The sequence below is a fragment of the Gavialis gangeticus genome, unplaced genomic scaffold (genome assembly GCF_001723915.1).
Source record: "Gavialis gangeticus isolate Ggan-Ray unplaced genomic scaffold, GavGan_comp1, whole genome shotgun sequence".
Taxonomy (NCBI): Eukaryota; Metazoa; Chordata; order Crocodylia; family Gavialidae; genus Gavialis; species Gavialis gangeticus.
Genome location: NW_017728993.1, coordinates 18,112,641 through 18,137,120, shown reverse-complemented (window position 1 = coordinate 18,137,120; position 24,480 = coordinate 18,112,641). Strand labels below are relative to the sequence as shown.

Genomic DNA, 24,480 nt, shown 5'->3' with positions numbered 1-24,480 from the left:
CCAGACCTCAGCTTTTTCAAGTTCACCAGTGAAATAAGATGATCCATACATGTCTCACAGGGATGCTGTGCAGATTAACGACGTAATCCTTGCAAAGGATTTTGTAAATGAAAACTGGTATAAATACTCCTTTGCTTAGCCAAGTGATTCTTAACCAGGGTGTCACAGCAGCCTGGGGTGCCGCGAGATTCTTTGAAAGGTATTGCAAGGTGCAGTGCAATGTTAGCACTGTGAGATAGGCAAACATGATTCAGAAAATAAAACTAGAGATTTCATCGTAATCCATAGTGTTGAAAACGTTTTAACTTGTTGTGGTGTGACTTCTTTGCAACAGAAAAATTGCTCTATCCAAAAACAAGTGAAAACTAAGGGATCTGCTACATGTTCAAATTAAAGCTGGTTAGAAAGCAGCTATAGAGTTGTTACACATGTCAAGGACTAACTTCATAGCTGGCTGGCTCTTTTTAGAGCTGGGTATTAATTTTTACAGTGTGATAATTACTTTGCTCTTGTGGCCAGTGTTACTTTGCATATGTGGCTGGTCAACATTTATTGTGCAATTAACCAGTTAATTACCTAATATACGCAATGAGTAGCAGGGGTCTAAGAGCTGGCATTTTCCAAGGGCTGTCTTGAATTTAAGAAGGTTGAGAATGCTGGTTTAGCTTTGTAGAATAGATGAGTAAAACAGATTTTTCCCCAGAACTGGCATTACAGAGGGAATCACAGGTGCAGCCTGCCACAAAATTCCACTCTAAGGCTCCAGCTTTGACTGAATACTTGGAATGAACTGGTGCCAGGGCCCAACTCTTCCTCCATGGGATATGAGTAACTACTCATATCTTGCATTGGGATACCAGGCCCCCACAAAACCAAAGCAACAAAAATGCACCTCTAAGCCCTCCCTGTAGACTTGCTCAAGTCCACCAGAATCTAAGGATTCCAGGTCCTTCACTACCAACCCTCCCCCTCCCTTCCTCCCCTCATGCACACCCAATGCATGCCAGGCCTCCTACTCTTGGGTAGCTCCTTTGGAAAAAACTGAGGTGCTCTGTTAAAATTTGTAGCAGCTATTAAAGGCATAGAAAAAAGAATGAAATGAAATCTAAGGCTCTCTCCTTTCTTTTATTATATGAGATGATTTAATAAAGGAGGATCAAAAGTAAAATGAAGATTTAACTGTAGCTTCTAAGCACAACTATAGTCCAGACAATAAACAGCAATCATCTCTCTATGGTACCACGTGCTGCTGCCTCTCATCTGTCTGTGTCTTCCAAGTACACTGCCAGCATCCTTAATTTGCAAATGCAACAAAGAAATCACCTAAAAAATTCCTTGAGTTGCACTGACTCCAATACTAAGGCTGCTGATTGTTGGGGCCAAAGTGAGGAAGGAGGGAGGAGGTTCTTTTTAAAACAAAGTGCTGGGAGGGACATTCCAGCTCTTATGAGGCACCTACACTTACTACAGTACATTGAGTGACAGTCAGATTTACCTTGTTTCCAGAAAACCCAACAAATTCCAGTAGTCGCAGAATCCTTGCAGGAAACATGGATAATGTCTGTGGAAAGAAACACGAGTCAGTTGAGGATGCTCTTGGCATCTTTTTGTCTCCTAGTCCTAAGATGCATGAAATGACCTTTCTAAACCCAGGAGACAATAAATAAAAATTATTAAAAAAAAATCTTAGTATCTCCCCAAGTTTTCCTGGGCCTCTCTCAGCTATTAGCTATACTCTATGTATGCTCAAAGTTTAGGCAGAATTACCAGCCTCATTACTGCAATAAATAGGTGATTTTTTTTTCCCTGTACATAAAACCAACTGCAGCTCTGGGTAATTCTAGCTGTTGCATTTCATACTGTCCTAATTATTTAAGGAACAATCACAGAATTTAAATATTTGCTGGAGCCACCAAGCAGGATATTTGTTATCTCTTCAACACATGGATCTGTTTTTAGATTCTATTTGACTGTGTCACAAAAGAACTCCTGCTGTTAGAACAAAATAAGGGGGTGATGTTATAAATGGGCATAGTTCTTACTACATTGAGAAACCTCAATGAATTAGCATGGGGCCCACCTTGTGGAAACCTCCAAAACTGACACTATATTAAAAGTATACAAAAGATATAGATTCACTTGACACAGATTCAGATCCTGTTATACCACTGCATGTACAGTAAGTATTGATTCCTAAAACTAACTAAACAAGTAAACATCTACAAAAGCTTTTCTTCCTGGTACAGGATAAGTGAGCAAGCTATTCAAGCATATCAAGAAGGTTGCTTTTTCTGCTAGCACAACTGAAAAGATTATAAACTGTCTGCATTAGCAAATATTTCCTTGGACAAACTAAGTTTATGAACAAGAAGTGGCAGAGAATGTTTGGGCTGCATTTTCAGTCTAGTAAGTGTATTACACTATAGTCCTGGTGTTAAATTAGAGTGAAGCAGCATTAATAGCTAGCAATAAGCACCTTCATAGTTTATAACAGGGGTGTCAAACTTACCCCATGCCCAGTGCCTGGTCTGGATAATGGGGCTCCTTCACAAGTCAGATCTGTCCTGGGGCAGGGAGGGGCACTAGAACAAGCAGCAATGGGCTGAGTGGCAGCAAGGCAAGTGAGACTGTGTCAGCACAGCCCTCGCTTGCCCTCCTGCGGCCAATGGCCATGTCCACCAGAGAGCAGAGGCCACAGATTTTATAGCAAGCAATGTCCTCCACTTCCCATAGCCCACAGGTAATCCAACAGGCCAGATCCATACAAATCGGCCCCTGGTTTATCACTTTCCTTCTTAAGAGTCAGACGCACACACACATTATGGGCAGAAGACTCTGAAGGGTATGCTACAGAAAGAGTCAGCTATACAATTTCACACTACAAAAGCACAGTTCACACATGATCACCTAGTTTCTACTGGGACTGTTCTTAGCTGTGGCCAATCACACTCTGCAAACTGCAAAGGTTTAGAAGTGTATGTAATACTTTTCTGTAACCCAGGCTGAATGCACAGAGGATCAAAACCAGCCTCTGCACATGGAGCACCTGATACTTCCTGCCTTGGCCCTGTTTAAAAACACCAGCAGTAAAAACATCCTCTCTCACACTTTCTGGTGCTTTCACTTCTCCTCTGGGGTGCAAACAGAATGTAGAAGCACATCAAAATGATTAAAACAAGCACACCATGCCTATTCCCCTCTACCCCACCTCAGCCAGACAGCTTTTGTAAAAGTTTTCAATATTATAACCATCTCAGAGCTCTCACATGAAGCATGAACTGTGATTAGCTGTTTTTACAGTCCAGATTCTGACCACAGATACAGCAACTCAAATTGCCATTATGATGTTATTTAGTCCTCCCTGCTGTGCTAGCATGGGCTCAAATCCTGCACTCTAGCATTTGCACAGGCTCTGTGAAGTGAGTAGGGCTCCAGACAGAAGCAAAGGGATGCTTGCACTGTGTGAACTGAAAGCAGGAGCACAAGAATTCCTCCCCATCTCTTTCTATATGCCATTCGTTCACCTTGATGTTTCTGAGTCCTGTTAGTACATTGTGCTGCAAGTACTTACTCACTTTCCTCATTTTAGACATGCAACTTGTCCTCATTGGAGCTACTCAGATATTTTAAGTTAAGCAGGTGTTTGCAGTATTACGGCCCAAGTGAAGAATGTTTCTTACATACCAAGTTAAAGGCTCCAACTCCAAGTTTCACACCTCCCTCAAAATGGAGATGGTGTTTTCCTTTCACATAGTTTGGAGACTGTATGAGATTGTCTAGTTCCCTGATGATACAGAAAAACTGCATTACATAATAGTAAGGAAAACACAGATGACCTGGGTAGCTTTATGATACACTAAGAAAACTGCTCATTTGTTTTGAAGTACATAACTATTACACACAAAACAATAATCCCTCATCTCACCTAGATAAGCGAACAGTAAAGTGCACAGTGATCATTACACTTCAGAGGATGAATTATCACACGCAATTCCTGGAAATATTTTGGGATTATGGCTACATGAACAGATGAGAATATTTCAGGTACTTGCAAAAATAAAAGAGGCACCAGGTTAGCAGCCTGAGGCAGTATTCTTATCAACAAAGTAACTGTTAGCTTGCAAAGTGCTGTAACAGATGCTTTAAAAAGGAAAAATCCACAATGTGATGAATGTTGCCGTTATGGCTGCTTCTTCACTACCGCTTGGACTGCTCTCGGCTCTTCTGAGAGGAGGCAATGATGCAACACGTTACAGAGAATACACATACTGAGTCCTGTGATGGGCATTTTTTTTTTTGTGCCAGATTGCTTTTTCTTTCATCTAAAGGAGTCATTCAGACTCAAAGTACATGTTTGTTCTTTGCATATGAAAGCACAAGGAGCAGTATACAAAACAGCAGTACAGAAGATATGAATCGTTTGGCTAGTTCAAAACAACAACATGGTGTCAAGAATTCTTGTGTTTGAATTTAGGACTGACTGTTCAAGCTGTACACACAGCGTCTACCTGCTCACTGCCTGCTTCATGCACAGCACAAATCAGATTGAGGTCCAGGTTCTCCCAAACTGGACTCCAGAGAGCAAGGAACCCAATATATGTGGACTGCAAATTATTCATGCCCCTAGCTTTTGGAAACTTTCCATGAACTATCATTAATAAGTAAGACAATCTAATTTTCTGGAAACCTTTATATCAAAGCCTTTTTACTGCATCAGATCATTTAGATCTACTTACCGGTAAGTCTGATAGCTGTTTCTGACTCTGATGCCTCCTTTGATAAAACTAACCATGTTCTCATCCTATTGAAAGGGAAATACATCAGCACTCAGTCTGTGGTCATTTACTTTCTGGAGATCAAAACCATGTTATTCTGATGCTGCACAGAAGTTGACATCAAATTCCCCAGAATTTTAGAAAAATTGCTTTTTCTTTGACTGTAAAGAACCCAAAGGGTTAAATGCATTAAAATTATTTTTAAAAAATCCATCCTCTGCAGCAGAAACAGTTCTGCTTAAGACTCACCATGTCATCTTCAGTCTAAAATCCCATGTCAGTACAGGGAAGGACAAATATTTTAGTTAAATGAAAACTGGCCAACAAAGAGAGGACCTTGTGAAAAGGCAAGACCACAACGGCCACTCTGAATTCAAACTTCATATGACCTGAAGAACTAAACCTGAATCCAAGCCCTTTTTCAGGTGTCCAAAATCCTAATTTTCCAAAGTTTTAGGGCCATGTGAAGAAGGGGAAAGTGGGTGGGATCTGGTGTGTTTGGCCAACAATCTTTTTTTTTTTTTTGTCAAAAAATGCTAATTTGTTCAATCTAAAATGTTTTACTCTGAGTTTTGACCAATTTCCAGGGAAACACCAGCAGCTTCTAACAAAAGCCATAGGTCTGGGCGCCTCAATTTATCACCAACCTCTTAGGGCTTCTGAACTCCTAGCTTCTGAAGGGAGGATTAGAGCCTGCCTCCCCACCGGGGAGGGGACCACATAAATCCCTGGAATTGCACAAGGTGACAATTGGGGTTCCCCAACTGTTGCAGCCCTTCCTGTCCAAGCTGGGACCACCAACCCACTGCTACCATGACAGAACAAATTATCCTGCTTGGTAGCTTTATTCGTAGAAGAATAGGTGACCCCATGCTGGCTTTTAATGCTGCTACACAGGGTTGTCTGTTCCACACAATAGTACTGTACTGACCCAATCATATGACAACCTCATATATAACTCAAGTGTGATCTTTATGGTATTTTCTGAGGGTAAAAAAAAAGCCAGACTTATTATTAGAACAATACAGTACAGGATTGGGAACAAAAGAACTCAGGATGAGACAAGTTTCTATGGAGCAGTAGCCGGCTAAGATTAGGAGCGCTTTTCTAATTAAAACGCATTTTACCAATATCAGTTTAAATTTTTTGATGTATAATATCTTCATTGGTTTCTCTGACCCTTGGGACCTGAGTCCATACAGAAGTCTCAGCTTAAATAAAGACGGGCTGCAATGACTGGGGGACCCAGATCCTCTGCAGTTCACTGTGGTTACCTCTCCTGAAGGAGAGACAGGCATGAACCTGATCTGTGGCAGGTTGTGGTTGTTTTAAAAATTAGAGAGAAAATAGATTTATCCTTCACCACAGGTAAGAGTCAGGCTACCTCTGGCTCACCACCAGATATAGGCAGCTCACTGCATGGAACTGTGCATGACGACATTTTCTGTCCTGAGAAACAGAAGGTAAGCAGGGTTTGCTCTCTATCAGGTCTAACTCTTAAAGTGTGTAGGAGAGCCATAAAAACAATGTAGGTTAGATATTGCATTAACGCATATGAAACTTGTTGGCTGCCCAGCTTCTGTCCTTATTTATCACTAATGGGAAGTAGCAAGCACCAAACCACTGTAATAGAAAGAAAGAATAGGCAGAGTTTTACTTCTTGTTGTGGAACATGAGGCATAAATGGATGTACCTCTATATAAACCAGCAGCTCTGCAATTTAAGGGGTTGGGGGACCAGCCCTTCCCACCAAAGGAAGCAAAAGACCTGTTTCCATCATTAAACTGCAGGATTTCATGGTGTGTCACATACTAATACCTGGAATATTTCTGCTTAAAGGCAGTTATTTCCTTTGATGTTGGTGGGGGGTTTAAAAACGTTATGTTTAGTTCAATTTCAGCCCCAAAATTCAGAAAGGGTCACATCTACCAGGAACAGCAATAACCAATACAATGAAAACATTCACCTCCTAAGGAAGGTCCAGGGCTGATCTATATAGGGCGTTAGTCACTTTCAATAAACACCAGAAAGAACCAACTTCAGAAGCTGTTGGCAACTGTAAGATTTAAAGTGCCTTGATTTAATATTGAAAACTATTTTGTGCATTCATGAAAAATGTAAACAAAGCAGAAGAGGGAGAAGGAACATAAGAGCTGGACGGTCTTTCTGTCCCTTGCTCTTAATTTTCTCATGAGTGGTTTTACAAAGAACCATACACAGCTTCAGACAAAAAGCTGCAGTGAACGATCCTGCCACAAAAGACAAGAACTAACACCAGTATTTCATACAGGAAAGCACATTTCAGCCAAGGCTTTCAGTTCCTTTTGCATAGCTGGGAAAGTTTTACAATTCTCTCTTTGCAGATAAACAGGCAGAGAGATTATGCCACACAGTGAGTAGCAACCAAGTCAGGAATGGAAACCTGGTATCCAGACTCCCTTTAGCCTGCTCTACCCAGAGGCCAAAGTCCAGGTAACAGCTGCTGCTGTTCTCTCACATGGCAAGCTAAGCTCCAATAATCCAAGCAGAACTGTGGTAAAAGTAGGAGAGAGTGTTTTCTCCTCCCTCACAACAATCAGCATTATTTAGTAAAGAGAAGCCGTGGAACCAGGCATCTAACACCCTCTCAGGGACCACTACCAACCTTGTTCAAGTGGCTGTACAGCAGCAAAACACAGTCATCCAAAAGGGCTCCCAGTGAATGCTGCTCCGTCTGCACATTCCTACACTGATGTGCAAGAACCATGGACCAGTGCAGCAAGCCAGGGTCTCTTGTCTGGGTCTGTACCACTATCCAGTTTAATCACAGAAACCTCCATTCATGAAAGAGCTATGACTGGCAATACTGTACCTGCAGGAATGTCAGGGCAGCTCTCTGAAGTAAACATTCAGCATAACAAATTTCTGCGTGGATTTCCTCTAATGGGAAGGGAGGAGGAGAAAAAAACCAGACTGGAAATTAAAGAAATATTATAATAGTATAAAGAGCAACAAGTGAGCAAAACCCCGATCACAACATCTGTCAGTTCTAAATTACCAAACTAACCCCAAGCAGCAGTTGCACAAAATGGCTACCAGCTGGCTGTTTGACAGCTGTATGAAAGGACTGGCCCAGAACCTGATGATATCTTCATCTTACACTGACCCTCAGTATGAATTGAAGAGTCTTAGCAGAGAATTTAGAGCTAACATCCAGATTCTTAAAGGTATTTAGATGCCTAAGTCCTATGTACAATTAAATCTATGTACATTAAGTAACTAAATACCTCTGTAACATGCATCTGGGGGCATCTGTACACAACACGGGTTTTGATCCTCATTAAATAGGTTTATAATTTAAACTTGTTTATTTTGGAGCGTCACATCTATGTTTACATGCACTAGATTTTCAAACGAATTAAGCTGGGTCCCTGGCTGGTGCCACAGGAGAGCAGGATGGTTCAGTGCTGCCCACCCCTGTGGCCTGGGCCCCCCACCCATCCCATGTCCTGCCATGCAGCTGTGGAAGCAGGGAGCTGGCAATCAAGAAAAAAAAAGAAAAAGCCACACAAAGAAAGTAGAAGCAATTCAAAAGCAAAAACAATCTGAAGTGGTGAGCTACAAATAAGTCGCAACACTATCTGGTGAACAAAGAGATTAATTATACGTCTTTGGGCATGCGTAGACAAAACAGAGATCCTAAATTGAAGCAGTAGGATTTCAAAAACACTGCTTCAATTTAGGGCTGATTAAACCCCCGTGTCATGTACATACCCCACAGACTTACCTGCTTCTTTGGGGACAGGGGGGAGGGTGAGCTGCTGGTGGGCAAAGCAGTCGCTGGGCTGTGGGGGGGTGGGGGTGGAGGGGGCTGGTGCTTTTCTCCGTGGTAGCAGCACACCACCCCCAGACAGCACCCGCCTGCAGGCACCTGGCTCGGGCAGCCCTGGGGGGCACTGCAGCCACAGAGGGAAGCATCAAGCCCCCACGCAACTCAGGCAGACTGGCAGGCTCCAGGGAAGAAAAAAAAGATCAGGCTCATCGCTTTTCTTGAGCAGAGCCTGCTTTCCCGGGTTGCTGCCAGGCTGCTTGCAGGGCTTGCTGCAGAGACATGGAGATGCATGGAGCCTGGTACTTCGCTTCGTGGCTATAGGGGCAGCAAACAAACTCCTCAAAGGAGTCTTAGTTTGCTGCACCCCAAGTCATTTAAGGCACGTTACACTGCTAAATTTCCTACAGCAGCTGGAACGCATGAGCCACTGAGGCATGAAAACACTGACACCATTAAAGCTGTGCAAAAGCACTTAGCTCGCTTTAAATTGTCATACACACATGCCTCTCATTTCATCTGCACGCAGAGTTTAAGTGCCTTTGTGTTTGCATGCAACAATTCCATAGACGTGACACGAATTCCCAGCAAGCCAAACTAAACTATATCCAAGGAGTTTTAGTTTAATGCACAAGAAACACTTTTAAAGCATCGGGAAATCCCGCTTGTGCAAACAGACACGCAGTTACAGTGCACGAAAGGGCAAAAATCATGGCATGTACATGAGCCCATGGCCTACAGCCTCAATTCAACAAAACACTTAAGTACTTCCTTTAAAGCAAATGAGGGATCCCGTCCCTATTTGTCAAAGCCTTGCAACACATGTTTTAATACAGTACTTCATAGGGACAGAAATGCTCATCTGTTCAATTAAATGGTTTGCTCACCTGGGACCTAAATAGACTAAGCTGTTCTCTGACCCCGGCAAGTGTGACCTCCCACACCAGGAAGGAAAGCTTGCTTGGCCCTTCCTGACTTCTAATCCTGATACCACTCTTTGTACAGTCATTTAGTTTCAGTGCTTTAGTTCTCAACCTGTAAAATAAGGATCTCGCCATTTACTTGCCTCACAGGGACATTGTGAGGATTACTTAATGTTAATGCTCTGGAAATCCAAAGTGTTATGCATGCCATCACAGAGCACTTAGATGCCCTGCGCCTGAGAACAGGGACGGCTCAAGAGAGGCCCCTAGCAGTGAGAAGGGGGAGGCGCAGCTGCCAGTCACCAGGGCAGCACAGGTGCTGGTTACTGGGGCAACCAGGGAAACCTGCTGACAGGAAGGGGCAAGGCTTAGCCCTTCTTAAACCCAGGCAGGAGGCCAGGGTGGCAGTTCCCCTCTGGCAGCCAAAGAGTGGGGAGCTCAGCCAGTGCAGGGAGAAGGGCAAGGAGTGAATGCGTGAGTATCCACTGGTTGCTGCCATGGGCTGGAGTATTTTCCCGGTAGGGATCAAATGTTGTTTGACCAGACGGTTTAGCTTCACGTTATAGCCCAGGGGCTTTGTGCTTTGTGTTTACTGTTTACCGGAGGACCGGGTGAGGCTATTAGGGGTTGGAGGAGGCCTCATAGCGACTCCACAGTAGCGTGGGGGTCCTGGCGCCTGAGAGGGCACAGCATCTTTGGGGTGCGTTGGCCCCAGCCCAAGAGCGAGAGGGGGGGTGGCGAGGAGCCCTGAGAGCAAGAGGGGGGCCAAGACATAACAGGGCCCTGGTCAGATCACATCAGCACCATCTGCAAGGCTTGGGCTGCAGTGTAGGGGAGGAAAAGGAGCCGCAGGTAGCGCCCCCTGTCACTGGGTGCGTAGAAATGGGCAGCCTCCCGCTGATTACAATAATCTATTAATCGAATAAGATCAAGGCATGGCAGGAAAGTAAGCAGGCGGTTGGCCCATTACAGGAGGGCAGGGCCACACCCGGAGAGGCTCCGATAGTAGTACTCCCGTCACACATGCTAAATGCCATTATGAGAAAGATAACAGGATGAAATTTTAATAAGTACACAAGAATTGCATATGAACGCTGCACTGTACGTGAACACTGAGAAACTGGGCATCACACAAAAACAGAAATTTCTAAAACAGTTCTGTGGCTTTCTGAAGATGTATCATTTAGTATTAACATTAAAAGTATTCCGTGTTGTCTTACTAGCACATTTATACAGTACATTTGAGGAGGAGGAGTTGGCCTTTGCAGTCCCTTTATGGCATCCCCAATATTTCTAGCCCTTGTTATGGAGAAGTCTGAAAACATGATGGGGGCAGGGTCCCTCTATTGACTCAGAAGCTACAACACAAATAAAAAGAGCCCCAATATTAACAGATTTTTCTAAAGGTTGCAATTTTTTTCTTTGCCAATCTCATGATTTTTCAATGCCCGTGTCCTGATAGTTGTATATTTTGGGTTGTCAATATAGCAACTAATCTTCAACTCCCAAACTTTACAGTCAATTCCCAAGACAGGGTCATAAGATCCTCTTCAGCAAATGATTAGCAAGGCAAAGTATTGTGTGGAGTGTTTATCTAAATTACTTGGAATACATATACATGCTGCTTCTAATACACACTGCTTCTGTAACCAATTACAACTCAGCACCATGAAAAACAACATCATGAGACAAAAACTATTTAGCAGTATTGCCCCTTCATCTGATGAGCTATAATACTATCCTTCTAGTCACATGACCATAGTTCATTTAATCCAGTTGTGTACCAACCCATGACTCATCTGCATTAAAGATATTACTAATACTACATAGTCTTTTAAACTCAGTCTAGTACCAGATGGACCAAGTTGCCCATATGCAAATCAGGTTAGTTGTTTATGGACATATTTATTTAAATGCATGTGGTGCCCATCCCACAAGGCTCTCACTCCCTGAAACCAGTCACATCAAACAGTGTAATTACAATTCCTGGCAGCAAACTACACTGAGTCACTCCACCTCTGTGTATCTGCAAAGGTACGATGGGCTTTGCCGCATGAGTGAAAGATGAACAGACCTAGGAATCCTGTCAGCTAACAGCTGAGGGAGGCTTGTGGAGAAAAAGGTGCCAGCAGATGCTTCTCAATGAAATCTGGGATGTTCCAGATCAGCTACCTCCACTGATTTTGGCTTTGACGGTACTGCAGAGAGGGGCACTCTACCTCCAAAGGTCAAACCCATCACCCTTGAATGCCAACAAAGCCCAAGGTGTCCTTTGACAAATGCTTAAAAAAGACTCCCAACCTCCCCACCCCACTGAATCAGTATATAGTGTGCAGGCCTGCATACTCCTGCCAGTGAAAGGCACAGAAAAAAGCAGCATGATCTGAACCAGAGGCGACATTACCTTCGGTAAAGTGTTCGAGATTCTGTCTATGTACAAGGTTGTTAAAGGAATCCGCTACAGTGGATTTCTTCCGAAACCTAAAGAAAAATAAAATTTGGACCATTCTCAACACAAAGCAGTCACAGGAAAACTATAGCATTCAGCCCCAAACAGATCTCCAGCCCACACAAACCATGGCCATGTCCATCTTTTATGTTGTAAATTGCATCAGAAATGCGGAGACATGAAACAGAAGATGTCAAAAGTGTTATAAATAGTGCATATCCCACAACATTCACATCTTCCAGCACAACTAGTCTTCTCAGGTATTTCTTTTTTTCACCCTTATGTAACACACTTTTAGCTGTAGCCATGACAATAAAAACATCAGTCTTGGACATCTGCTCAAATGGGCCAGAAATTCACAGGTGTTGACTATCACCTTATTCTACAAACACAGTGACATCAATCACACTACTGATGAGGTAGGGCTATCAATACATGGGCACTGTTCTGCTGTCATTCGCTGGGTATCTGGGTGCCTTCCATGTAGAAGCCTGAGAAAAGAAGTCCTTAGTGGACTTCATGGGAATCTGTTTCTTTTCCTTTATGCACACAAAGAAACCATGGAGTAGGGTTTTTTGCTTGACTGTTTCTGCATAGGGGAAAAGAGGAGTTCAACGTTGTTTCAGTTATAATGAAATTTCTATCAAATATGAAAAGTTCTGCAGTTTCCTCAAGAGGATTCAGTACCTTGCAGAATTGATCTCAAAGATAGTTTGAACAGGAAATCTGGTAATTTTTATTACCTTGCTACAGCCTTCTCAATATTCTTCCCAAAAAAAGAGAGTGTAGAGATAGATGCTAACTGGGAGCCTGTCTGTGACCAAAACAATGTTTCAGAAGCACGTGGCCAAACAGTGGCTTTCAAAAGAGTGCCAGTGTTTCTCAATTCCACCATAGAAGGTGCTCACTAGTCCAAATAACGGACCACAGCATGAAGGACTCGATACACTCCCAAAACCACAGCATACTGGCTAAAGCCCAAGAAGAAAGGACTTTATGTTTATCCCTACCATGCAAGGCCTTTTAAGATGCTGGCCAGCAGGCTGATCTGAATCTCAGACATCTGATGTCATTTACGTCCTTGCCCCTTGTTTGAGCCATGGTAGGTGCCTGAAGAGGTAATTAAACTCCGGACTTTTCTTAATTCCCTTCACTGACATAACAAATATGATATGATACTGCAAAGATTGTGCAAATAATGGAGTATTAAGAAAACAGTAAGTTATTTGGCAATAATTTGCTATGCTTCCCATTCATCATTTTTCTTGTAAAACCTGAAATTAGCCTGTGTTACCAAAACAGCACCTGCACATTTACAGACAAGCTACATTCAAACAGATGACCTGTTCTAGAGCTAGCCTGAAGGATGTTGTTCATCAGTGTGTACTGGCCTATAGTGCTATGCTATAGTACAGTGCTATGCAAACCTTGTTTCAAAACAGCAGGGTAGGACATTCCTACTCCCTGAAGGAGTTCAGAAATCTTGTGTGTCAATTGTTTATTACCAAATTAATTAGTTACAGTCAGCTATTCACTGCGGTTTGGCTTGGAATCCACAATTAATATCACTTACATTTATTACTAGAGCAACATCTTTGTCAGTGTTAAGGAAACATGACTAGAGAGAAAGAAACATAAATGAACGAGGACAAAGAGATAGACGAAGTTCAGCAACAGGGCAGAGGTATATTGGCTTTAACAAGCAAAGGCACTAATAGCAGGTGTACACCCTTTCATGCAGCCACCTAAACACTTCCCCTTGTGTTCTAGTTTCCAACAGGAAGAAACCCATGACATGCCCATGCTCATTTACACATTTCAGTACTTGAGAGATGGTTCTGCTTGTCAATGCACCTTTTTGTACTTACTTTTGACAGGTGGCTTGAGCTTCTTTCATTGTGTTTCCTGCATTCACTATGTCTTGAGGGTCAAAGGTCATCATAGCTTGCATTTCCAGCATGGTGGCATACGTCAGAGCATGATACATACTGTGCGTAGTTCTGTAAGGAATCCATGAAGCATAAAAGCACGGCTGATTCAATTTCAGTATTAATTTTCATGCACACACCACACTCCAAGACCACATTATTCTGACAGACTCAGGTCTGGATGATGTGTTACAGATCAAACACATACAGGGTACCACCAGGGGCAGGCAATTATTTTGGGTGGAGGGCCACTTACTGAGTTTTGGCAAGCCATCAAGGGCTGCATGGGGCAGCCAGGGGCTGATAAATACTAATTTTCTAAAATTTTTAGGGGCCCCGCGGGCCAGAAAAAATGGCCTGGCGGGCTGCATCTGACCCATAGGCCACATTTTGCCCACCCCTGGGGTATACCCACAAAGGAGCAACTTAAGTTGGAAATGCAAACAGGTTTAGTTCCACACAGCAACTCACTTCAACAGCATTACCCTCAATAAAGCAAAGGGCACAGTACAGACACCTGGCATACTGGTCAATGCAGAGGCCATACATGATTAGCTCTGATGTTATTTTGTTTGGAGCATTTTTGTCATGAACTCTCTACTGAGAACAGTGATGTGTACTGCAAACCATGCCATCATCCTACATTGGGAGAGTTCCTTATAGCCAAATCTTCAAGAGGGTAACTCAACATTACAGTTGTGGCCAATATAGATGCAGAAGGAAACAGATCTTTGTTTGAAAACAGTGACAGGTTTAGCCAAATGCCTCAAGCCTTTTTCTTCAGTCCTATTTTGCCAATCTTCCACCCCCAATTTACCCTACTTGAAAAATCTTCCACAGGATTTCAGACATCACTTATGCTAGAGAGAGAAATAAAAATTACTGGCAAGAAATGAAGAGATTAAGCAGCTACCAAGGGCACTCAGTGCCCGCATTGCTTCTGGCAGCCACGAGATTCTCTCGAGTGCATGCTCTTACATTGTTAATAAGACAGCATTCTCCCAACATCCATGCGTTATCAGCCCCCACAAATGGGCCACACAATGCCTTACTGGGAAACAATGATCCAGTCTAGGAAGTGCAGTATGAATAGGGAGGAGATTTTCAGCTTATGGAATATACTTTCAGTAGGTTGGAGAGTGCATTGGGATGGGTTCCTGCCTTTGACAGACTTCACTTCCTCTATGGATAATTCTCAGTCCCGCTTGCCAAGGAGAAGGTACCCCTGTCCTGGGGCTTATAAAAATACTGTTAAAAGTTTTTGCTGTGTAGTTTGGGAATTTAGATTGTTCTAAATGGCAAGGATTTTTCAAGGGTAGGAGGCAGAGGTAGGATGATACCCTTTTCCTCAATAATATGTCCTATTGCATCAGTTGGTTTGTCCATATATTTTGCTGCTGGAGGATGCTGGCCTTCTACCCCAACCATGAGAGAGGTGCAAACAGAGTAGTGTTGGTGGAAGCACACATTCTTCCTGCCCAGGCATATCTGTGTATATGCACACAGACAGCAGAAGGGTGAGTATGGAAAGAAGAAATAAAGGTAAGCAGACCTGGAAGGTGAGACATGAACTGAGCAGAGGCTTATGCCAGTGACATTTGCCATAGGATCAGGCCCCTGAAAGCACTCTACAGCCGTGACTAAACTTATGCACAGCTGCAGAGAGCTTTTAAAATGGACAAGCATGCAAAAAATTAACCCTGTTCAAATGAAATATTACATGAAGGCACTCTAAACAAAACATCTTAGGGAACTTGTGTCCCTCCAGGAGTAATTTTTTGTGCCAGGGTGTGGCTGGGCCGACGCTTGCCCCCACGACTGTCAGGAAAGGAGGGAGAGGAAGCAGAAGCAGGGAGCTACTTGCCTACTTCTGAATGGCCAGAGCTGGGGGGAAGAGGTAGAACGGGGCCCCCTCACCTCAAGGGCTCCTCCAAAATACCCCAACTGGGGTAATGGGGGGAGCCAGACCAGGCCCACGATGCAAGAGGGCTCTGTTCCACCCTCCCCCCCTCCCCCCACAGCTCTGGCCAATCAAAAGCAGCTAGCAGCTCTGTGCCACTGACCCCTTCTCCCTCCCTCCTCTGCTGACAGCCCCAGAGCCAGTGGGGGGGATGTGGGGGAGGCACTGGGGAGAGGGGTGGTCCAGCAGTCTCCAAGGAAGCTGCTGGAGCACCCCCACCTACTGGGCAGGGCTGGTGCAGACAGGCTCCAGGCCCCTTGACCCAACAGGCGAATGTCTATATGTCTATTGGGTCGGGGCAGGGTGGGGATCTAACTCATGGCACTTTATGTAAAGTGCCATGAGTTAGAGTGGCACCCCAAACATCTGTAGGCACCCATGGTTGGCTCTGTGGGTGAGGAAATTATCTTGGTTTTAGGTAATCCCTGTATTAGCAATGAACTTCAAGCAGGGCTACTGATTTTTTATCCATTACAACACAAATGCAGATTAGCTCTATCCTTTATTATAGGCTTGACAGGAAAAGTGGAATTTGTCATATTAACTGTGCCTGGTGTAATTCATGTGCATGCTTTACCTATACAGCACAGATACCACCTGAACTGCACTCAGGAAACCCTGAGTTTTCATGGTGGCTCTTCATTCCACACAACAACAGCTGTCATATTCAGCTTAATGTGTTCTAGTGGATAGAGCACAGAGCTGGGACCCAGACAACATCTGCTCTTTTCCTGGCTTTGTCACTTACTGAGCAATTCTCCTCACTGCCCTGTCCCTCAAGTACCCAATCTGCAAAATGGGGAGAATAATCCAACTTCTGCTGCAAAGTGCATTGAGACCAGGGGGTAAAATGCATTGCATGTACAGCTAAGAAATAATATTACATGCGGCTGCTGCAACCCTCCCTAAGGCACAGAAGACTAATAACAAAATTCTCTCCTTCTGCCTGTTTGCAGCATACCTCTATGAAGTCATGGGGAGCACACATGCATATGAGTTTTGCAGCCTACATCTTTATTACATTGATTAGTCAGGGTTATCCTTAAACTCATCCTTAACGTTGAGTTGCACAATGCCTTTAAGTCATTCAACAACGTTCCCCTAAACTGGGGGTGCAGGTGGGGGGAAGGAGACGAGGGGAGGGGAAGAAAAGAAACCTAAAACACAGTACTCTCCTTAGCTCACTGTTGTGAGTGCTAGGAGAACAAGACATAAGAGGAGAAACCCAGAAATCAGCAAACACCAGAAAAGTGACTTTTAAGAGGAATGGAGCCAGCTCAGCTCTGCCCAGACTTACTCTACCTAGACAGCTTAAGTAGCCGGCTAAGGAGAAAACAAATAATGCACGTACTGTAAAAGAGCAGCTTGATGAAGTGTTTCCATCTAAATGCCCCTAGAGGAATTAGGGGAGCCTTTGTTCACCCCATGTTTACTTTTCAGAGTTCCAAATGTAAAGCCCAGTGAGGGCATTTAATAGTCCATAATAAATCTTGCTTCAGGAAGACAAATGTTGTGTTCAGTACATTGAGAAGGGAATTTGTACTCTTGTTTTACTAGACAGCTGTAAGGAATTTGACTTTTCAAATTCCAATTCCAGACCATTCCCTGCCAAATCAATAGTTTCATCTATGTTATAGTTAATATTTTACAAGGTAACACCCAATCAATACATGTTTTTCCTTGCATCATTTAGGGGAACAAAAATGCAACTATTTTAGATGTTGCCCAATTTCTCATATTGTTACCTATGACACTAATCATAGGTAACAATGTGAGTACTAATGCACTACACAAAAAACTAAAATAGTGAGAATGTAATCAAGTCTTTTTGTTTTTTAAACACATACACATTCATACAAATACTCTTACGTGACTTGACGCAAACAGTAAATCTGAAAGTTAATTTGCTTTTTCATTGATCTATGATAGAGGTTCCCAAACTGTGGTATGCATACCCCTGGGGATATGCAAGGCACCTCTGGGGAGTATGTGGGAGAAATTGTATAGTGGCAAATTTAATTTTCATTATAATAAAAATAATCATCATCATCATAATCATCAGCAGCACTTAAGGGGTTAAAATATAAAATGTATGCTGGAAGGGATACGTGGGCTGCTGGTAAAGTAAGAAAAGTTCAGGAACCTCTGCTTTATGACATTTTCACATCCATGTGCTTCTGCAAGGATACAGGGTTAAGAGTTACAGAGATGTAGCTAACGTGTTATACTACTAGAGCATGCACATGCAGCAGTCTCAGTGTAACGGCATATATTACAGAAGTATATATTACCCCTTTTACAGAAGATATTAGGTCTGCCCATAGCCTGAAACAGCCCTGCAGTTGATAACACCTCATGGAATGAAAGATGTAAAATCTTTATGCAATTATGAGTGATACCATGCGTCTATTGGTTGCCAAGTATGATGTAATCGCCATAATGCAACGTTCTAACTCAACAAATGTTAGAATATAAGGCAGATTTCTATCCCCATGATTCAGGTTTCTGGACTGAACTGGGCCCAGCAAGAACTGGGATTTGGGTTGTCCTCATTCCAGGTGATTGTCTTGACCACTGGCTTAATGGCTATTGTGAAATGTTTTTGTTTGTTTGAGCATAAACTCCCCCCCCTGAATCCAAGAAACTTTTCCTCTGAGGATGGCAGGCATGTTCCTGCAAAAAGCTTCCATGTTGATCAGCTAACATAGACGGACATACATCTGTTGCATCTCTTTCATCCAAATATTCCCCACTACTCTAATTTTAAGGCCAGAAAGCGCTGTGACCACCTGAAGAAAACGGACTATAAGACCTCCACAAATTAATCCCTGAGTTCAAGTAATAGAGCATATTTTTTTGGAAACCACACCTATTGTGGTCCTAACATAACATTGATCTGAACATTTGGTCAACATTTAGAGGATGTTCTAGTTATGAGGAGAGGCGACGCAGTCAGATATTTCAAGCAAACATGTTTATTTATAGGAAGCATGATTCCTACTTCCTTGAGCTCAGGAAAGATCAAACAACAGGTGACCGTCCCCTTGGTTATAGCCCCAGGTTGCTTCTGTCAGCACCTTATCAAAAAGGCCTCTCAGCCTTGCTCTAAGCCGTACATCAGGTTTGTTTAGGCTCTGTCTCGAGTTGCTTCTTGCCTCTCCCCCTCAGACACACGTCCCTACTAAAACACTTCCCAGAAAGGCACCTCTGCCCACATGATTCAAACTCTTGAATGCCTTCACATGCGTCTGTAGTGAAGGCAGCAACTACTAGTTTCCATAAAGCAGTTTAATTTGAACTTTTGAAACCATCTTAAAAGAATGGCAGGAGCTACACACACCTATTTTAACTCAACTGACAAAAGCAATGTAATAATTGCCAGTGATGGGAATCCACCACAGCCCTTAGCAAGTTGTCCCAATTTATCACTTAAAAAGATGCAACTTACCAATACTCTTATTTTGTCTAGCTTCAATAACCAGCATGGGCTCCTACCATACCTTTGCATGCAAGACTGATGACTACTCTGTTATCAAATGTATATTCTCCATGGAGGTGGCTGTAGGCTCCAGTCAAATCACCTTTTAAACTTCCACTCTGATATGCTGAATAAATTCATCTCAAGTTTCTCACTAAAAGGTCCCATTCTCCATACTTTCATGGTTCTCGTGACTTTTCTGACCCCTTTCCAAATTTTCAAAATCTCTGAAACATGGACACAGTACTCCAGTAGTGTTTGCACCAGTGCTCAGAGGAAGTATTACTCTTACTGCAGATCCTTCTGCTTATACAGCCAAGCAGTGCTTATAAAGCATTACTGCTTTTGGGCACTGCAATGCACTGCAAGTTTCTGTTCAGCTATTTATCCACATGGAGCCCAAAGTCATCTTCAGTCACTGGTTCCCAAGGTAAAGTATCCCACCTTGCAACAATGGCCTGCATTCTTTGCTCCTTAATATATAACCATACACTGAGTCATGCTGAAACATACCCAGCTTGTTTGCACCTGTTTTGTCAAGTGATCAAACTCATTTGTGCTTTGTCCCTTGATGATGGGTCACCTATTTTCTATTACAGGGCTGTCCAACTTCTTAGCAGCTGGGGGCAGAGCAGGAAACAGAAGCAGAACCTAGAGCTGCTGCTGCTGTGGCAGATGAAGCAATGGGGGAGAGACAGCTGGGTGGGAGCCCAAACTTGTCATCTCATAAAAAACTGTATCAAACTAGATCCTTTCAAACTATTTACCATAACCTGAACTGAAGGGCACTGATTGTAGTTCCCTCGGTAATTTCTTATTACTCAAATCCTGTGTTAGCCATACTGTTATTCTGCCTGGAATCAAAGCCAAAGTCAGTCTCTCAGGCCTATAATTACCTGGTGTAATGGCTACGTGCTTTATTGCACTATTTCTGCTAACTATGACTATGTTGTTGTTATAATATTGTATGGCTTGGGTAAATTCCTAACCTGTGTACAGAGAAGAAAGGGTTAAGTGCCAATGCTGGCTTAAGGAGAGAAAATAGACCTTTAGCATCAATAGTCTTGAGTGGATGTATTTGTACTGGCAAGGATTAGAGGCCAACACCCAGGAGGTGTCCACAGGAGATAAACGTGACAAAAAGGAGAGTAGGCTGGAAAAAGCAGTCTGGCAGGTCTGGGGCCAGAAGAGACTGAGAGGAACTGAAAGAAGTTGGAAGAGCTCTGGGAAGCTGGAAAAAGCTAGAAGGGAACATCTGAGTACCTTTGGGGGCGATCAGGGCTGTGCAGGCTGAACCTGGGACAGAGCAACTACTTCACCCCTTTTATAAAAGCAGAGAACCTCTGGCTGGCTGGCCTCTACACCAGTGGATGCTTTACCGAAGAGACTGTCTGCTATGCTGCTTGGAACGGTGGGCTGCCATAGGGCACCCCAAGACTAGGCCAAGTCCCTCTCTCAGGAGCGAAACTGGATGCTAGCTCCTTGAGTCATGGCCCTCGAAAACCACGGAGGGTGAAGGACTGCAAGCCTTGGGCTGGCTTGAAGGGGTATTCTCAGATATCAGACACAGCTCCAGTGTTACAGAGCAAGCATCCCCCAGACGGGCACTCTGTAACACTTGGTTCATCCCCTTTAATCTTTTAAATTCTGGCACAGTGTAAGCTTTCTATCAATTGCCTGAACTGTCCCCGTTTTTCAAGCCATTAAAAATTACCATTAATGGTACCAGACTAGCTCTTTTAAAAGCAAAATTGTCTGGACCTGCTGATTTAACAGTGTATTTTTTTATTCTTACTTATAGCTGCTGCTGTTTAATATCAGCTTGAGTTACTTCTGGAATGGAACACATCTCATCATCATATCATGTCATACAAATACACTGCCTGATTTTTCCAGAAATACAAAACAGAAATATATAATGGCACTTCTGCCTTTCTCCATTAGACTGATAATTTTACCATTTCCAACGAGCAACAGCATTGTTACGAGTCCTTTGTTATGAATACACTTGTCCCAACCACATATAGCAGACTCTGCCTGTTAAATGAGGGGACAGTAAAACGAAGGCTAGCATTACCTGTGAAACTGAGACTAATCTGAGTTTGCATGGAACAGCTGGCACCAGTGACAACTAAGTGATGACCAGAGATCCTGGTTTTCTCTGGTTAAAAATTGCAAATTCTCCGATTAAAACCCCCAAAATCCTCAATTAAAATGAAATGCCATCATCTATAAAGGTATCAATTGAACACAATGTTTTATTGATATATTTACAATTTTAAAGCAGTTTGGAAGCCTACCCGTGCCTCAATCACCATAATAAAATAAATTCTAAATACCCCTAAATTTTGGTATTAGATTTTGGGGGTTTTTATCATGGAAAAATCAGAGTTCCTGCTGCTCCTGGACCCTCACTCCCAAGTCATGGCCACCCAAGCCCTGCTGGTGCCCCTCACTCCCCACCCACATGGTGCCCTCTGCCTGACCGCCCTTCTCCTGCTCCCCCAGTCCCTTGCAGGGGGAAGAGCTCTTTGCAAGAGTGGAAAATCCATGAGTTTCTCTGTTAAAATGAAAAATCTGTATTTTTTCTCAGTTAAAAGGGAAAATCTGTGAGGGGTTTTCCATTTTTCCATGGGAAATGGAAAACCCAGGTCTTTGGTGATTACTTTATCATTAAGGTCTACAGGGCACATGACCAGCTCTATGTGCACAGCTGTCCCTAAGGGGGGCATGAACCAGGGTGACTGCCCCAGGTCCCACGCTTTGGAAGGCCCCATGGAGCAGGGCACAGCAGTGGCTCCACATCCAGCCGCTTGCCACCCCTCTTCTCTCTCCCCGCTTCCGCCAATGCCGCCGCTGCCCATGGTGGCTGTAGCTTCTTTGGGTCCAAGGCCCAGATTGGAGCAGGGGCTGGGCCCTGCATGGGCTGATTTGCCCCAGGCCCTGCACCCTGCTTGGGTCAGCTCTTCTATGTGCGGAATAAATGGCTGTTTTAATTATCCAGGAGAATTTTTAATGGTGAGGACCATACTTTAAAAAAAGAAAAGAAAAGAAAACCTCTTATCCTGACCTTGGCAAATCATAAATGACTTTTTGTGGCTTTTTGATTTCTAGAACAATATTCTACAATTTTTAGCTTCTAATTCCTATTAATTGCTACCAGTACAATTAACTTCCCCCTTTTCTGTTAGTTTTACATGTGCTTATTTTTTATTGCTGCTTTCACTTCCTCAATAAGCCTGGCTGGTTTTTTTTCAGCCTGTCTAGCTTTCTTTTTAACTGTGGCTTTTGAAGCATCCAGGAAAATGCTCTTAACTCAGTTTTCAATTATCATTCACATTTCTCTATTTACATCCTTTCTTCCAGCAAATTTAGTTCCTAATTAATTTTCAGGTTTTTTTAAATTGGCCCTTTTAAAGCACCAAGTAAAATCTGATTCTATTTGCACATGACAAATGAAATCATGTCACAACTGCATGTACCTAAGCAACCACTCACTTGTAATTGTGTGATCAATTCCTCTTCAATTCCTCAAGATGACCCCTAATACAAAATTCCCCTGTGGTGGATACATGTTGGATTTCTTCTTGAGCTACGAAATTGTCACATTTAATTTTAAAGTATAGTACCAGCAACATGAGACCTGATAGCTCAGATGGACTTCCTCATGATAAAGCAGGATTTTTCCCTCCCCTACACATTATAAATAAGTGCTGGTCATTAGGAGTTGGTCATTCGGTTCTACAGCAGACAATAATCTCCTTCTATCTTTTTTCTTTTCCAGTTAAAACTTCGATCCATAAACGGACACGGCAATTTTGCTTCCAACTGGCCAGTGACTTGGAAACAGAAACTCTCTTTTCGTGTGGCGGGCACTCTCCCCCTCACCTTTTGCTCATTTGATCCCTCTTGAATAGACTGTAACCAGGGATCTTAACATTCCAATCGTGCAAATCTTCTCATCAGGTTTCAGCAATACCAACTCTTGTCAAATTCATGCTCATGAACAAGCAATTCCAATTCCTCTTGTTAATTATCCAGACTCCTAGCATTAACCTACAGGCAATTACATAATTTCTTCTCAAGTCCCTTGGTGCCTTGTTGAATTTTTTTCTTTACTTCCTGATTTTGTGCTAAAGCAAATCCTGATTTATTCATCCAGTTGTATCCTGCCTAGTGTAAATCAAATGCCTTCCTAATCACTTGGGCTATCCAGGCCACTAGCAGACTGTTTCTCCTTCTACTGACAATGAAATCAAACTATACAATCCCTTTTCCCCCCAGAACATGGACCAATGTTCCACCAAGCCAAACTCTTCACCTTACCCTACTGACCTAGTAGTAGTGGTATCACTTCCAGAATCCCCTGTTTTCTGCCTTCTTTCATGTGCAGTACATGAAGGAACCCTGAAAAGATCACTTGGATATTCCTCTCTGAGAACCCTTCTTAGTTCTCTAAAGTTATTTATAATCTGAGAGTTATCACATGAAGCATATCATTAGTGCAGGTATGCACCATCACCAGGGGAGCTTGCCCACTGACTTAAGCCTACTCAGTCTTTCAGTCACATTTCATATTTTGTCTCCAAGACGACAGGACGCTATCCTGTTTTATGCCTATCCTTTGCTGAATATTCTTTCCACTTTTTCTGCATAAAATCCTGGATGTGAGCGGTCTCTCATTTGGACACTGGGAAATCTTTTCATAGGCACACACGATCGTTTTAGGGGCTGGATTCTGCTGGCTCATGTATGTCGGATGCAGCTTGGTGTTTTATTTCATCAGCTTGGCCTTTGAAACTCTTTTTTTTTCTATAGTTCTCACACTAACAGCCTTCTAGTGATTAGATACTACTAGCTGGGTGGAATTTCTTCTGGTCCTCTCCCTCAGGTGATGACAGCTTGCTAAGCCTCATCAGCCTTTTCCTGCTAACCACCTGGTCCTTTGGCCTTTGTTGGTTACTTTTAAAAGAAGTGGCCTTTGCTGGTTACCATTTCTTCTCTCTCTTCCTCCTGTTCTTTGTCTGGCTTCTTAAGTTCCCCTCAACCTCTCTCCTTACTCTGCACCTCCTACATGCTGTCCACCTCTGCTTGGCAGTCTCTCTCTTCTTGCTAACAGCTGAAATAAAACCAGTATTTTCCACTGGTTTTCAGATACT

The 24,480-nt window shown here is 43.1% G+C and overlaps 1 protein-coding gene across 2 annotated transcripts in view; it reads right to left on the bottom strand.

Annotated features, from left to right (window-relative positions):
• The window catches only part of TTC39A (tetratricopeptide repeat domain 39A), a 112,427-nt gene that overhangs the window by 60,046 nt on the left and 27,901 nt on the right, over positions 1–24,480 (bottom strand). For both annotated transcript variants that reach the window (XM_019501325.1, XM_019501324.1), the window contains exons 3-8: positions 13,824–13,955; positions 11,911–11,987; positions 7,627–7,694; positions 4,737–4,801; positions 3,685–3,784; positions 1,496–1,561 (exon numbers count right to left, since the gene is read on the bottom strand). In XM_019501325.1, coding sequence (XP_019356870.1) covers positions 1,496–1,561; positions 3,685–3,784; positions 4,737–4,801; positions 7,627–7,694; positions 11,911–11,987; positions 13,824–13,955 — 508 coding nt within the window. The remainder of the gene's footprint in view (positions 1–1,495; positions 1,562–3,684; positions 3,785–4,736; positions 4,802–7,626; positions 7,695–11,910; positions 11,988–13,823; positions 13,956–24,480) is intronic.